General features: G+C 38.4%; 1 protein-coding gene across 2 annotated transcripts; it reads right to left on the bottom strand.

Annotated features, from left to right (window-relative positions):
- Positions 1-9038: 9038 nt before the first annotated feature.
- LOC145205341 (box C/D snoRNA protein 1-like) lies at positions 9039-13376 on the bottom strand. 2 transcript variants are annotated; one of them, XM_080078037.1, is made up of 10 exons: positions 13190-13376; positions 12737-12799; positions 12059-12165; positions 11113-11192; positions 10928-11031; positions 10392-10460; positions 10240-10320; positions 10088-10159; positions 9701-9856; positions 9039-9161 (listed from the first exon to the last, which is right to left on the bottom strand). In XM_080078037.1, exons 1-9 carry the CDS (start codon positions 13345-13347, stop codon positions 9721-9723), a joined length of 870 nt encoding a protein of 289 aa, XP_079934163.1. In that variant the 5' UTR covers positions 13348-13376; the 3' UTR covers positions 9039-9161; positions 9701-9720. The 2 variants fall into 2 exon arrangements, with proteins under 2 accessions (XP_079934163.1, XP_079934161.1); XM_080078035.1 differs by having other exon boundaries at positions 9039-9856.
- Between the last annotated feature and the right edge of the window lie 3264 nt (positions 13377-16640).

A 16640-nucleotide genomic window follows, 5' to 3' on the forward strand; every position in this document is an offset into this window, starting at 1 on the left:
ATTCCTCTGGAAAAGCACGTTCTCGAAAATTCAATCTGATTTGTCCCGAATTCATGACGCGCCCCATTGGTGCAAATGCCACCAGACTCAAGGGGATGGGTGTACCCGGCGACATGTATCCTTAACATGGAAGGCACCGCGCCAGATTCATGAGCCAAGGGCAAGTATTTATCGCGCAATATTTTCACAACATGCCCTTTCTGTTTCCGCATGCTCTGGGCCAAACCTATTGAAACCAATGTCATTTCCAAGGCCTCGAGAACACCTATCCCGATTTTAGCGGTCGTTCTGTCGGCTGCATTGATTTCTAAAACAACGTGTGACGTAGCATGTATTGTGGGGTATGATTGTAGAGGATACCAGCTATGGAACCGCCTTTCCGTTGCGAGGCGTTACAGCAACATACTTTCCCTCCTACTCGGTTTCTGTCTATTTCCTGCCATACAGAAATACTCCATTAAACGCACATAAATCAGTTAAGCAACACTAGAGTCTGGTGTGTTTATTAGAATTGATGCTGTGGGTTTAGGTTTTTGATAAATTGACCCCACAAATGGGTGTGTATTTTACTCCGAATTGTGATTAATTATGACTAATGGAAATAGACATAAGGGTGGGAATGTTGTCAGGGTTTAAGATACCTCGTGCGTGCTGTTAAGCATGTGAAATGTGTAGCACGTATGATAGAGCTGAGGTTGGTTTGTTGCTAGCTCTATATTTAGTCTGTGTGATGTATTGCAGCGGGTTTAGTTTGCAACCAGAAATTGAAATTCAAACAAGTCTATCATAGTAGCTTAAAGGGCGCAGCTGGGCCTGTAAAAGTGGGTAGGGTAATACTCAACTCACAGACCTGTTTTTGAAGCATTTTTTTTTAATTTTTCTGTATAAATTTGCACTTTTAGTCATGCCATGAACGGCTTTTAAGGTGATAAAGTTATTATCGTTCTTGTTTGGCGCCAATTACAGCGCATCATGCTTAAAGATTAAACTACTATAGCCTACAATGCAAGAGCGAATTCGAGGAAGTCAATTGCGGATAAATTGCAGCCTGAGAACGGCCATTAGCGATCACGGAAAAGGGAGAGGCAACCACAACGACCCTGGACATTCGATCCGTCCTCCCAAATGTCTCACTTGCCCGTGGCACACGCGCCCCTCACGTCCTTGACCTTAAACAAATTGAAATGTCAATCAGCGTTGGGCGACCTTCGCTGACTGCAGCCACAAGCCGGAGGTCCGTATTTGTGCCCGGGTTTTCCACATAGGGAAGCGCGAAGGGGCCTCAAGAAGATTGACATTAAACACGTCTCCCGTCCGACTTGTAATTGGATGGTGACGCTGCCACACCGAAGGATACGACAGGGTCACAAGGCGGACGATAAGCATGGAATGCATTCTGCATTTACGGAATGTCGCCATGCTACAGCCTACACCCATATTACTGCCATTACGCAACCAAGGCTCATCAAAACATTCTGGAACTCCGATTTGGAGGTGTGATAATCGTTCGTTATCTGCGGTGAACTGATCACAGACGGCGGTTTGTGGTATTGGGATCGGCGCGTGCTGCTTTATCGTTAATCGCGCTGCAAGGCGGTGATGTCATCGGTTTGTGAGTGGGCTGTAGAACAACGCCACCGCGTGTGTGCTAATCAAGTGCTGCCATCGATTGCTATGCTGCAACCAAATGCGGTTATAACGCTAGGACCTACTGACTGACACACCAGACATTGCGTTCAACCACACAGATAATACCCTGCATATATCACTTCGTTTGTTCACGATAAATGTTTTGGTATATTTTTATCTGGAGTAAGGTCCATATTTTGCCAGTTTTTCAAAACCAGCTGAAATGTTGTGTTGAGCTGTTTGTGGGTAGCGTGGGAGACATATGTTATTTGATTAAATTGACACGATTTCACGATCCAAACGTTTCGAGTTACACCATATCTGGTTTGTACCGTTAACCACGATGTAGATGATTATTTACACTAGTTAAGGAGGAAAGGCCCGTCGCCCTTTTAAAGGCGAACCTCAAATAAAATCGATATATAATTTGGAGATAAATATAGAAAACGGAAAAAGGAACAAAACGCCCCCGACAAGCCTTATACATTCTGGGAGTTTTACAACTATAACACCCACTCATGTAGCCCTGCCGTAAAGTAGGTGGGGAGAATATGGACATAATTCTCGGGTCCGAAACACCCTTTTAAGCGGCCTCGAACAAACGTGTTGCCCCGTGAAACAGTCCGGAAATTAAAAACAAACAAAAAATCGTTTTGGAAGTGACTCACTGTGGAAACAAAAGCATTTTTGACCTCCGCTTGAAGTAAGGGTATCAGGATTTTGTTAGTCATAGTGGGCCTACAAAATGCACCCACGATGTGTTTTATGATATTTTATCACAGTGAAGCCGTAATACATCAACATCAAAAGTAGGGTCAACCACAATAACCTTATAACTCGGCATGTGAAATTCCTAGGCGTAACACATGCGAAATTTGTATACCCTGTTTTGTGTACAGATAAACAGTGGCCTTGGTTAATCCGGTTTCACACGCACCATTTGCACATCAAATGCTTACATATGTGGATAGTATAGCCTTGATGTGTGCTAAAAATGGGTGCGTTCATATCAAGGCCAAAATCCACTATAATCCCGTGTAGCTGCGATAAAGGCCATCATCATCGCATGGAGGAGCTAAACGCCACCTGTGATACTACAAGGCCCCATTTAACCTTGAAGGAACGCCAGTGGATCGGAAAGCCGGTAAGGTCGCTTTATCACAAGCCGGAAAAGGTATATAACGGACTTTCTGGGTAAAGAGCATGTTTTTAAAACTTGTAAAAATGATTCGTTTTTCTTTTGTAGTCGCATCTTGGAATGACAGATTTATTACGTTATATGTCACCATTTGGGCGTTGTGAGTGAGTCATCTTTCAATAGAACTAACCGGAAAATTCACAACAAAACTTCCGGATTACCGAGACTTTTGGGCAGTGTCTGCGGGATTTCGCACCCCAGATTCCAGGCAGTTATTTTAAACGGCTTACGGTGTCCTTAAAAAGCATGGAAGGTCACAAGTTTGAATCAGAAATGTCAACGACCGATTGTTTTGACAGCACGGCGCGACCGTTGGCAGTGAAAGACAAATTTTCACCATCATGACTCGTGTGAAATGTCTGTTTCAAGTTCTATCGCATAAGCCTGGGAAATCAAGTTATATAACAAATTTGCCCCTTTTTGTAATATAGTTAAATGCATTTTTTAACGAAATGGATGAAATATAGCAAATAGAGAGCAGATTAAAAGCTTCACTAAGTCGTATAACGATACTAAACATTCAAACCGAAACATTAAAATAAGGCTATTTGTTGAAACTCCTATTGTTGATGTTGTATTGCATAAACGTTATATAGTCACAGCCATCTGCCAAAGAGAATTGTTTTTCCAAGAAGAAACATGTATCTTTTTTAAAAAAAAGGCAGTTCTATACCTTTTGTAGGAGGCAACCCGTTACGTGAAATCTTGAATGTCTGGATTTTTTATAATCTCAGATGCATACCGCCTCTAGTGGACAAGCTATTTTGAGAAAAATGTGAGCAATACGATTGCTCATTTGTTGTTTTCCTGCAAATAGGCAAAAACAGCAGTTCACAGCTGCACAACCTGCTTCGACCGAATTCTGGCGGAAGTTCAGATAGGGTCATGCAGTTCAGAAGCACGTCATTAAGAGGCTTGGCCGCGCATTAAACGAGGATCAGAAGGGTCAGTGAGCCGATGGATTCCTTAACTTGGCGTGTGTATCCACATCAGAAGACTTGTTACGGCTGTACATACAATCCGCCTAGAAATACCACCAAAAGGGGCAAAAAATGCGTTAAATTGAAACCGGACACCTACATCTTTCGACAATTGGCATGAAGCGTTCGAGCGGGGATAATAACCCGCTGAGTGGAACTTCTAATGTGGATTAACTTGCGGTGTGGCCTAAAGGGTGGCGTTGCGGTTCCTTGACAGTGTGAAACGCCGAGTGACACATGGCACTCAGGCTGCCACTCACGCGTGACAAGGACATGCCGTGACAGCCGCCACTCTCGCGTTAACATTTGGTGTCGGAATGCGTGCAAAATAGGAAAGGGTTTCATCAAGAAGGTTTCTTAAATTTTTGATCCCATTATTATATCCAAAAACAGCACATTTTTACCCTTTAGCACAAAGAGTAATAATTCGTAAACAATTTGCTGAGGTCAAACAAAATCGTTTTTTGTGTGTATTTCCAAACTGTGTCTACTTGTAAATACAAACAATGGCGATGACCACGTCTTCTAGTCGTTTTGAGAGATTTAGTCCCTATTTGATCAAAGTATTTCGTTGTATGATTCTGCGTTTTGCACAACACCTTTTTGTGAAATATATGTTCTCGTACCCCTTAACCCTCTTACAGACCAAGCCCTGTAAGCATGCGTGCTAACTTGTTGGGACTGTCGTGTGGCGAAGAGCTTAAGCTTCTCGGGTGACGACCAGATGAAAAACCTTATTTCACCTTTTCAGTCAAGTTTGCATAAAGGGGTGTGGAGAGGTCAACATGTTAATGCAATCGGTTTTACGATGACGACAACGCCTTTGCAGTTCACGAATACTGCTGTTTAATAACAATCTCACCCATTTTGTGTTTGCACAGTGATATCCAATTAACAGATTTTTGCTCAGGTCTCACCTATACTGTAAATACTTATGATATTTACACACCTGTACCGAACTATACCAGCAACATACAAGTTCCCCAGAAGTCGAAGTCGATCAAAGACCACTTCTTATGTAATTACAAAAATCGACCTTCTGTTGCAGCAAGTTGGCTCCACATGGCCTTGATTTTCTTACGCGGGCAATTAGGCCGCCAATCACCACCGCCTCAGGTAACTACAAGAGAAACGCTTGGCCAGTTGGTGCTAAATCGAGTGACAATCGGACAGGTCACACCGGTAATAAAAGCTTTACCGGACGTCTGCTTCCATGGGACACTCCATATTCAGAATCAAGGCGCAAAATCCGATAAAGAACGGCTGTGCGAGACGATTGGCAATCATTACAATTATGGCAATCAAGTGCCTTGTTTTGCGCCTTTCGTGCGAAAGAGCGACAACCGAAAACAACTTCCAATTAGAAAGGATCTCAGTCGGTTGTATGCGTTGTCAACAACCCACAGCCGAAGTAATATACCGCCGCGTTTACGGCATAAGTCATAGGCAACAAGCCTCAGAAAGGTGTCCGTGCGGGTGCGAAGACGTTTTGGCCCGCCAAGACGCTAAATGACGTCACAACGCGCTTGTTTGACGTCATAGTGGGTCTAACGTCGCCCCGACCACCCTTCGAGTTTCATAACCATCCCATTGCCGCGTGTATAGGCCAAAGCATGCGGAATAGTCCGATGCACTTAACAATCATATCAAGGCAAACAAGACTTAACAAGGATACATGTTACTCCTTATAAGCAGCTCCGCGACAGCTTTGGGACCAAGGTCAAGCTGTAGGCAATGAGGCGGTTAAGTCGGCGGAACTAAACACAACAGTGGCTAGCTGCAGAAAGACGTGAACATATTACGTTCGCTTCTACGCAGTATTGTGGTAAACCGACACGAGAAACTAATGATGATACTTGACAAACACTCTGGATTTCCTGTTTCGCATGTTTTAATACACAACCTTGCAGGGCTGGCACGTGCTTTACCACACGTCAAAGGAACCAACATGTCAAAACAACCCTTAAATTTTTACTGAGGTAGCCTACGATCGTGAAAATTACCTATCACGATTGTTATAAGCATATTTTAAACCCCTGTTTCTCAACCTTTTTTTCTCACGTGGCCCAGATAGAGAAGTGTAAAAATTTCGTGGTGCATTATTACCGTTAAAATATTGGTTAAGTTAGTAGAAAACTTGCTGTTTAAGACAGTAAACCTGTTTTTTAATTCTAGTGGGTGCCGACGAAAGCGCTTATAAACGAACAAACATCTCACAAATTTACAAAAAAAAAACTTTAAAGTCTTTGCTGTTACTGTCTTACATCAACACTTGCTTTTACAACGAAGTCAAAGATGAATATCACGTTACAATAGGAGATGTTCCGCAATTAAAACCAAAATATTGCGAAGAGATAACAAGAGCTGGGTGAATAAAAGGATAGAAATTTGATGCAAAAAAAAATTCGTGAAGGGCAGACTTGGTCGATCCATCAAAATCGAGTCTAACATTTTCATCTAGGTCATGGCCCACCATCGGTTGAGAAACGCTCTTTTAACCAAACTAGTGAAGACTCATTTAGTAAAAATGATTTCAAAGGAAAATATCGGTGCCTCACTCAACAGGACAGACTTGGACAACTAGATAATTCTAGTTGTCTAGTTGGGCAAATTACAGCAAAATGGCGGTAATTCTAGTTCTAATCTAATTTAGAATTATCGAGTAAGCTCTAATTCTAATTCTAATCTAATTCACAGTTTTCCCAAAATCGCTAGTTTGTCCAACATGCCTAAAAGTGCCGTTGGACAGAGCATGCATTTTTTAACCAAAGCGCACAAAACCATGCAATTAACAAGACCAAACTACATCACTGAAACACATTTATCAGTGAAATTTGGCACTCAGCTCCGTTTAAACACGTTTCAGATTAGGGATGTTCAAAGTAGAATAATTGGGTATTCTAGAATAATTGATGCGAATCTAAAATATCGAATCCAATTCTGATATTTTTTTTTTGACTGAGTAATCATTGATCTTGACAGCAACTAAAGTAGACCAGTTTTATAATGTAAAAAAAACAAAACAATGAAAAACACTGGAAAAAAAATTTGCACAACTGCATTGAAACTAATTGACCCGAAATCCAAGCCAGAAAAATTAGCATAAGGTTAAAAAATAACTTTTACGATTTTATTTAGTGATTTTTTATTGCCTTCAGTAGTGGTAACTATGTTGTAAGCATGCTGTGGTAATTCGAATAGTTGATGGTAGAGTACTGACATAGACTCCCTAGTGTACTAATACAAAACGTTTGTTAACCTAAAACAACTGCAAAAACAGGCACCCTAGCAAAGTTAAAACATTGGGTGATGTAATACTGGGACATTGGGTGATTTTAAATTCCAATTAAACTACCAGCGATTTTGCAACACATAATGTAAACTTTGTAGCATGTACTAACTGCATTCTTATGTTCGTATGGGGTTAAGAAATGATCCAAAGGTCATGTGTTATGGGATTCCGTCATTGTTTTTGCGATATTAATAAACAATCCCATGCTTCCAATCGCTGCCTAACGTCATGACCGTTAAATTGGAAAAAAAGTGGGAAACAATTAGATGCTGGTAAGACGTTGCAAAAAGTCGCTGGTATGTCATTTGATGACATAAGCATAATCACGTGATCAGAAGTGTAACAAGTGCGCTAATCGTTAATTATGCCTTCAACGCTCAACCGTCGCTTTGGCGTTGTTATGGCGACTCGTGACTTGGCGTAAGGCGTTGCTCACTGATTTGACGGCTACGATACAACTGCCGTCTTTTGCAACTGGTACAATGACCGGGCGTCGACGTAAAAGCGTAACACATGTGTTTACATTTTTGCCATCGACGAGAGCACATATTTATATCGGTTCCAATTACCCGATATAAACGGCAAAAATGGATTCGTTATTCTACCTTGAACATCATTTCAGATGCACCGAATTGTATTGTTTTAAATGTGCAAATCTACAAGTTAAAATTTGAAACAAACTAAAGTTGGTTGGCTTAAATCTAATTCTAGTTTGAATTCTAGTTTAATTTCTAGATTTTAAGAAACTTCTAATTCTAATCTAATTTGCAAAAAAGGAGATGCTCTAATTTTAATTCTAATCTAATTTGAAAAACCGAAAAAAAATCTAGTTGTCCAAGTCTGCAACAGGATGAATGCAGCAACTGGCTGTAAAGCATCTCTAACGCCAACTACCGGTTCTAAATTAAGTGAAAAGATTAGGGAATTGCACTGCTTTACAAGCTACCTTTCAGATTTAACGACGTTTCTCAATATTAATATTGGAAATAATTGACTTAACACACCAAATTCTGTTCTTGTCGGCAAATTAGAAGCCAATAACTAAACTACACAAACATAGCCTTGGACAAGTTGGGAAAAGTATATAATCTGTCTTTGCCACAAAAGCAATTTTAACTTTAAAAATACGGATTTTGTCTTATGTGGTGTGTAGGGCTGTAGGCTACCGATTATTCGGTTTGCCGAATTTGTTTATTTTTACCAAAATTTGGTTTCGGCCCAACAGGGTTAATTGTTGCGATTCGCCCGAAACCGAATCTTTTACGAACACAAATTTAAAGCGTAAAACCTATATTTTCTGCTTAATAGGGTATTACAACAGAGTTTTAAAAAAAATCTTGCTTCCGGCCTAATTTCACACTCTTAGTCAAGATTTTTTTAATTAAAATTAATTAGGTAGTTGCTGGACCTGACCTAATATCCAATAGACCTAAAACGCCTTGTCCAATGCCATTGTCTGTTATTGTCCATTGTGTTTGTCTCCATGTAAAGACCTGTAAATTAAACTTTCGGGACTAAACGGACTTCTTAAAAACGATTCGGGTTCGGGTTCCAATTCAGGCCCGTTCACAACTCACTCTGCTTCGCACCATCGTTCAAGCGACGCCGTAATCAAAATCGGGTTGACTATAATAATTTTTAAAACATTATCGTTCCTCAGTGATTGATTGGCTGGCTGGCAATCATGACCAAAGCACCATTGCTTTTCTAGTACATTGGTTCCCAATCTGGGGTTCGCGAACTCCCAAGGGGTTCGTGAGATGGTTTTAGGGGGTCCGTGGAGGCAAATATTTTTAGTACCATTAACCAACCGTAAAATGTTTTGTTTTCGTGTTAAGTTTTCGTACCGTTTTTGCAATCCTGCATACGTGTGCAGATTGTTTATCAAACCTTTGTAACCTTTGTTACCTCCATTGTGACATCACAACACACATGAAAATGGAATTTATAGCGCTTTGTTTCAAGTTTTGTACACTAAAAAATTGTCTCTTTGTTGGATTAACTTCTACAGCACATAACGTCATCGAGATTTAAGGACTGTGAAGGTTGATTAAAATGCTGCCTAAAAACGATAATAATGTATAATACAAGAAACGAAAAACATAGAAAGGCTTCCGATAAAATACGTTGGGGGTCCGCAGGCGTATAAAATGGGTCCGGGACTACAAAAAGGTTGGGAACCACTGTCCTAGTAGAAACTTTTGTATTCATGTCAAACGTGTAGCTTACGACATCGGGTGGCGTCATATATGACTCCGTTAATTCGCCGAATTTATTCTGCAGTCGAATATTCGGTCTAACGTAAGCTTAGGGTAAGAGGGTCATTTTCTGACCCTCTTACCCTAACATAGGTCAAATCTAGGTGATTCCAAAGAACAATTTGCAAGCATTCAACATGGATATGATTCAGCTTTAAAGCAACAACAAAAAATCCAAGCACAATTGCCCATTTTTATTTTAAGATTTGGTCGACGCGGGCCGCCGGTCCTTCATACTTGTGTCTTTCAGAAGACCTCTCGTAGGGCCTGATATATGTACTCCCATTGAGGCGTGTTTTTGTTATACAATCAATGATCACACTGTTGGTCCTTCTAAACTTACAGTCGCAACAGAAAGCACGGTCATCGCAATATTGTATTGTCGTTTTCAAATGCCACCGACAACCCTGGGGTCATGACGAGTATCCGCGGGAACTCCACTACAGTTTTATCGCGTAAATTTTCGCGAAGTCCTGTTTCGCTGTCGAGTTTGTAATACCTGAAATGCCCAACATATCGATGGTAGCGTGAAAAAGATCCAAGAAAGTATAATTATCTGTTTTAAAAAATCCAAAAACGTTGCAGAGATGTAAGAAGTGTTCATGGCGAAAGAATTTTTTAAAGTGGACAAGAGAATTGAATTGTTCGCAAAATTATAAAAGAGCAACAAGATGAAAAAAATACTTTGACTTGGCACCTGGTTACTTTTTACAATACTTCAGATATTTACCTGACTTCATTGGCTGGTGAATCCTCTTTTTTCATATAAAACGACAACTTTTTGTCCACATACTCATTCAAACTGAAAACCACACAAACCTTTAATTGAGCCTTGTACATGTTTGTATATGCAAACGTAGATGATGACAGAACAAAATTTACCTTGGTGCATAGCATTTAGACTCCTTGGATACATTTACAAATTTTTGAACAGCTTTGCTAAGAGGAATTTTGTCCAAGAGCCTGTAAATATATTAAAATCAATGTCCGAAATTCCAACAGTAATACAATTCAAATTGTTTTGGGGCATATACTTGTTTTCAACAAATGTTTCTTTACAAGATGTGAAAATCCATTCCACTCGCCACAAAAATGCTTTTGCCCTGTACAAAAACACGTTGAACTTCAATTGTACCTAATCCGAAATAATCTTTTAAAACAGGAACACTAAAAAAAACATAAAATGTGCCGAAAGAGTTCTAACTTTAGTAAAATGTTTCCCCACATAGAGCAGTAATAGCTTTATTGTAGCAGGTAAAACAGGGATGGGAAAACAATATCCCATTCACAAACATTTTTTTTTCAATTTTTTTAACCAGCACTTAAAAAAGTTCTTTTCATTGGTTTGCATTGATGCAAATGTTTTGCAATAAACTTCAAAAGTCTGACTCTTTTTCTTTAAAACACGCTTCAGTACTTCAAAACATAAACAGTACTGTAACCAACATGTAATATACATTTGTGTCAAGTAACAGTAAACCAGTGTGGCTGACTATGCAGCAATGTAGTGGTAAAGATGTATTAATTTTTCGAAATGGATACATCAGAAAATAGGTCTGATCATAACAACCTAAAACAGTAAAAAGTTGTGTTTTCTTTTCGTCTGGAAAATGATTGAGGCAAAAGCTTTAGATTAATTTTCATTGATGCAGCTTTACTTCTTTGCAAGTTCATCTGCAATAAAAAAATGCAGCATTATGGTTCAGTTATAACCATATTTATCCAACCTCTTATTAATTGACAATGACAACATACCCCATATGAGTCTCGCCATCTGATTCGGTTTCTGTCTAATTTACAAGCGCATCGGTCCACTTCTTCCAAAAATCTGTAGTCTAAATATTGCATAAAAAACGACTAAATAAGTTTACAATTTATCACTTGTAAAGCTTCAATAGATTGTCACATCTGTTGAAAAATTTGAAAAAAATTAATCAATGTTTCAAATCAAGTCATATTCAAGTACAAAGAAAACTATACATAACCTTTGCGTGTTAATGAACTTATTCCAGACATTATGTCATGTGAAGATTTATATTTATTTCTGCTACACAAAGAAAAAAAAAAGAATCTCATATTAAACATTTTGTTGATGGGGAAAAACATAGAAAAAGTAATATATGACACATAAACTTATATTTTTCTGCCCACAGCAACAGTATACATTTTATTTTTTCAACAAAACCACTTATTCTAGAGCAGGGGTGTGCAACCATTGTTACTGTGGGGCCAAATACAATTGCCAAAAATATATTGCAGGTCGCACCTGTGTATAACACAAGGTGATTTTTCTTGTTGCTTACCAAATATGCTTAACTACAATTAATTATAGCCACATATTGACAGGTCGCAGAAAAATAGCTTTGGGCGCATTATTCTGCTTTAAAAATAGATAATATTTGGACTCGTTTGCCACTACTATTGAAATCCAAGCGCCTCTGCGAGCCGCACAACCTTTAATCAAGGGCTGCATTTGGCCCGCGGGCCGCAGGTTGCACATCCCTGTTCTAGAGCATAGGCAGACCATCCCTGGCATGAAAGTAAATTAAAGGCATACAAAGTGAGTTACAAGATTACGTTCAAGCACAGATTGGCATAAACAAAATTATAAGTATCTGTTCAGTTTGTTACGATCATTTTTTTATATTGTCCTAAAAAATTCCAAGTCTTGCCCATGAAATGAACAATAAATTGTACATACCGCTTAAAAAGTCATTTTCATTCAGGTTTTCTTTAGGCTTGTACAATGTTTTGCATCTTCTTCCATCACAGTTAAATTTCTGCTTGTGCAGTTTTACACAGGAAACACTGAAAATAAGAAGTAAGAACAGAATATTTAATAATGTGAGCAAGGACTTTAATATAATGTGTATTTATTACTGGTTTTATCCTGCTGCTACATTTTTTATACATGACTATGCTTACATACATAAAAAGCAAAATGCATATGTCCTGTGAAAATACAGCAAGTGATTTAATGTTTTAACTCAGCAATTTCCTGGACTGTTCAATTTAGGGATGCACAACCTTTTTCGATATTGATGGCCACATCACAGACTAGAAGTCCATGTCATCCCTGCCCCACAAATTTCATGCAAAGCAGTTATTACAGCCAAATATGGCAAAACAGTTTTAAATAGTTCACACCAGCCATTACATACATTTCAACACACATGTTTACGGGTACATATATGTTTGTCTCACCAAATGCAGATTGTGCACCTCTGGTTGAAATTATGTCTCATTTTGTAAATACATACATTGTGTATTGTTCGGTTAAATTAAAAATGTTTTGTCTGGCATGAAAGTATTTTCTTTTAAAACTTAAAAGCGTTTGTGTTAAGTGAGTGTTACCAACAAGTTGGATTAGAATTCTGACCTGCAAGTTCTGATTAAGCAGTTTGGGCATTTGTATTTGGGTTCTTTTCCACAATTCCAGCATCTGTAAAACAAACAAAGTAATGTATGAGTTAAGTCTGATACAAAGTCTTGTGGACTATATAACATGTATATAAAATATGATTTTTACTTCATACAATAAAAAAAACTATTAAACTGTTGATCACAAAATAATGGCCATTTGTAAAACCAGTTTCACTACAATGTTTAAGATGGAGTTATCAGGAGAAAAAGGGCTCATTTGCTGTAGAGTTTATTTGTTGATAGATTGATTTTTTCTATTTTATGTTGTTGATCGATTTACACATGGGTTTGCCCTACATTTTTAAGATGACTTAAATATATATATGACTTATTTGCCCATGTACCAACTTTTTCTGGAAAGCCTTTCAGTTTTCCAACCATTTGATGCCTTTTATAACATCATACTTACTTTATTGGATTTATTATTTCTGAGCCTATTAATTGAGGGTCAGCAATGTGACTTGGAGTGCTTGAAGCCTTGCTTGGGGAATCACACACCTCATTAGTTGAGATGAAGTTTTTCTCTCCACATTCTACAGCAGTGTTTGCAATACTTTCGCACATCATTGTTAAAGAAATAATATGTCTAAAGACCAACAAAACAATAAGATGTAAATATGTTTGACAAAAGTTTTCTATTTGATGATTGTTTTGTGATATTGTGTCACTATGCTATTTAAGTGAAATAAACTCAACTCGAATACAACACATTACACAACTAACTGCTTTTTCAAAGGTAAACTGCAGCTGAAATGCAAAAAACATTTTTAAAGCATTTTCTTATTTTCAAAACATTTGTAAACTTGTAATAGCATAATGACATAATTAATATACTGCTCTGCAAACCAAAGGTAAAAGATAAACAAAACGGACAATTGCAAAAATACCTTTCTTAAGGTTTCTCACCTCAAAAATATACAAAAATATACAACAGGCCATAAAATTTGTGCACAACATAATTTTAAAACATTGACTAATGTATACTTGTCGTAACAAACATACAACTTAAATTAGTTATTTATTTTGACTCTAAGCTTAGTAACTAGTAAGTTTGTCGTCATTTCGTGAAAGCGTGCCCTTCGTTACAATTTATCCGGGTCTATAGAATCAGCAACTCTGACCGGAATAAATTGCAAATGATTTATCGGGGCGCTAGTCTTTAAACTGTTCGGCCGCTGACCCACAGTTGTAATATATTAAAAAAACTGATCCCAATTGCATCAAACTAATCTTTACATAACTACTTTAACTAGCATCACAAAATGGTTAGTTACGGCAGTGGTCTTCAACCTCTGGGTCGCGACCCCAAGTGGGGGCACCTAAGCTTTTTCTGGGGTCGCCTTCAATTCAATTTATTGGCGCTTAAATTTATTACCACAAAAATGATAACTTTTGTTCCAGTTCGCAACCTTTGCTCATGTTTTGCAGTACAGCTTGTTAGCTCGTGTCACAATCTAATCATTGTGATGCAATGATCTATACAAAATACAAGTTGTCCAACCGATTGTTACGCGATAGAGCCCCATGAATGACATACTGTATCTAAAATATTGCAGCGGGTACAGGGGAAAATGCATGAAATTACTGATATCTGCAAAATGGTGAGCTTTAACGCAAATTAGATTGGGAAATTTGAATGAAACTTTTGGATTCTAACATTTAAGCGTAATAATGCAAGCGGAATAGTAATATTTAAAGTCTATTTGAAAATTAAGCGGACATATTTGCATGAAAATTGTTTCAGTTTCGGCATTATTTGAAACATTGTTCTCTCTATGGAAAAAATGAGGTCGCATGTACAAGCTGATTTAATTTTCTTTCGAATTGGGGTCGCGGAATATTCGATTAAACGGAATATGCGATTACCCGGAACATTTGATTATCCGGAATATGCGATTACCCGGAATATTTGATTACCCGGAATATCCGATTAACCGGAATATTCGATTAACCGGAATATTCGATTAAACAGTATATGCGATTATTCGGAATATTCGATTGTCCGAAATATTCGATTAACCGGAATATTCGATTAAACAAATTATTTGATTATCCGGAATATTCGATAATCCGGAATATTCGATTATCCGGAATGTGCGATTATCCGGAATATTCGATTAAACAGAATATTCAATTAACCGGAATATGCGATTATCCGGAATATTCGATTACCCGTAATATGCGATTATCCGAAATATGCGATTAACCGGAATATTCGTTTAACCGAAGTATTCGATTATCCGGAATATTCGATTAACCGGAATATGCGATTATCCGGAATATTCGATTAAACGGAATATTCGATTAAACGGATTATTTGATCATCCGGAATATTCGATTAACCGGAATATTCGATTAACCGAAGTATTCGATTATCCGGAATATTAGATTAACCGGAATATTCGATCATCCGGAATATGTGATTATCCGGAATATTCAAATATCCGGAATATTCTAGTTTCAAAATGGTTTTGGTCGGTTTCTACCTCCTACCGAACTTCCAAACCGGTTTCAACCGGATTGAAGCAAAGGTAAAATGTCAAAAGTGTTCGGCATTTTACTATAACTGACTTTATGACATTTTAAACAATAAAATTCCACTTTATTATTTCTCTCCGTAGCTAATGAGGATCCTGGGCGGAATAACGCCTACATCCTTCTTTACCACCAACGCTATTGTGACAAGTAAGTTTATGATACCACGTGATGATAAACGACGGAATAAAGCGTCAAACTGTTTAAGGCGGTGGTTCTCTTCCCATATAATAGGGGTTCTGAACCTGTTAACCTTCTGGGACCCGTGACGCCCCTTACGTAATCCCTTAGGACCCTGTTTCAATGAATTTGTAAACGGATTCATTGGAAAAAAACGAATTCAATAATTTGAAAAATGTAAACGAACAGTATAAGTTGTGAGACAATGATCGCTATAAAATCAATTTATTGGCGTTTAAATTTATTACCAAAAAAATGATTTGCTCATGTTTTGCAGTACAGCTTGATAGCGCGTGTCACAATCTAATCGTTGTGATGCAATAATCTATGTAAAAACAAGTTGTCCAACCGATTGTTACGCGATGCAGCCCCCTGAATGACGTATTGATGACGTATTCAATTTTGTTCAACCCATCGGGAACCTGGGTTGCAGCAATGCAGCTCAAGTTACTTGCTCAACGAAACAGAGGCAACCGAAAAAGGATTAGAACCCATGCCTTGTAAAGATAAGGCGGATGCGCTAACCACACGGTCAACTTGGCGTCAAGGCTGTAAATAAAGATATTTATTTATTGTTGCCTTATTTTTCTTGTTGTAGAGATAGCCTACGTAGATCCAACGTTGAAAACCGCATGAGTGGGGTAAAAGTATTATAAATTTAACTTGCAATTGAGTGTTGACCAATTATGAATAACACAGAGAAATTTGAAGCAACGCGAACCAAAAACCTTATAGTGGTGTGGGCCTGGGGTAAAGTAGAGCTAGCTTAACTGGAGCAGCAGTCAAATATTTTACAGTTGTGCGGTGTGCGATATCCAAAGGCTGGCAGCCAAACCAAGACAGGACAGCTCAAAAGCATGGCATATGTACTGAGGCATATCGTAAGGTGCTGACACACAGGGCACGGCAATTTAGGGAGTCAATTTATATGCGTCTGGCACAAACGTACGGAGCTCATACACAAGAAGCAATATAACTCTCGACAAGGTGAATTGGAAGTTTGTAAACTCTATTTTTAGCAGCAGTTTGTACAACAATGCAACCCAACCGTTGTTCCGCTTTGTACAGTATTCTCACATCAGGACGTAGAAATAACTTTGTGCTACAGTTACAAGCTAGCGTGGGCCGACTGGGCAGTATATTGT

Source organism: Phallusia mammillata, chromosome 8 (assembly GCF_965637545.1).
Source record: "Phallusia mammillata chromosome 8, kaPhaMamm4.hap1.1, whole genome shotgun sequence".
NCBI classification, from domain to species: domain Eukaryota; kingdom Metazoa; phylum Chordata; class Ascidiacea; order Phlebobranchia; family Ascidiidae; genus Phallusia; species Phallusia mammillata.

Coding starts and splice junctions, on each gene's coding strand:
- LOC145205341 (XM_080078037.1), bottom strand. CDS start 13,347: ATGATGTGCGAAAGTATTGCAAACACTGCTGTAGAATGTGGAGAGAAA. Junction 11,193..12,058: donor TGAAAATGACTTTTTAAGCG/GTATGTACAATT, acceptor TGCAATATTTAG/ACTACAGATTTTTGGAAGAA. Junction 9,857..10,087: donor TCACCAGCCAATGAAGTCAG/GTAAATATCTGA, acceptor TGGGCATTTCAG/GTATTACAAACTCGACAGCG.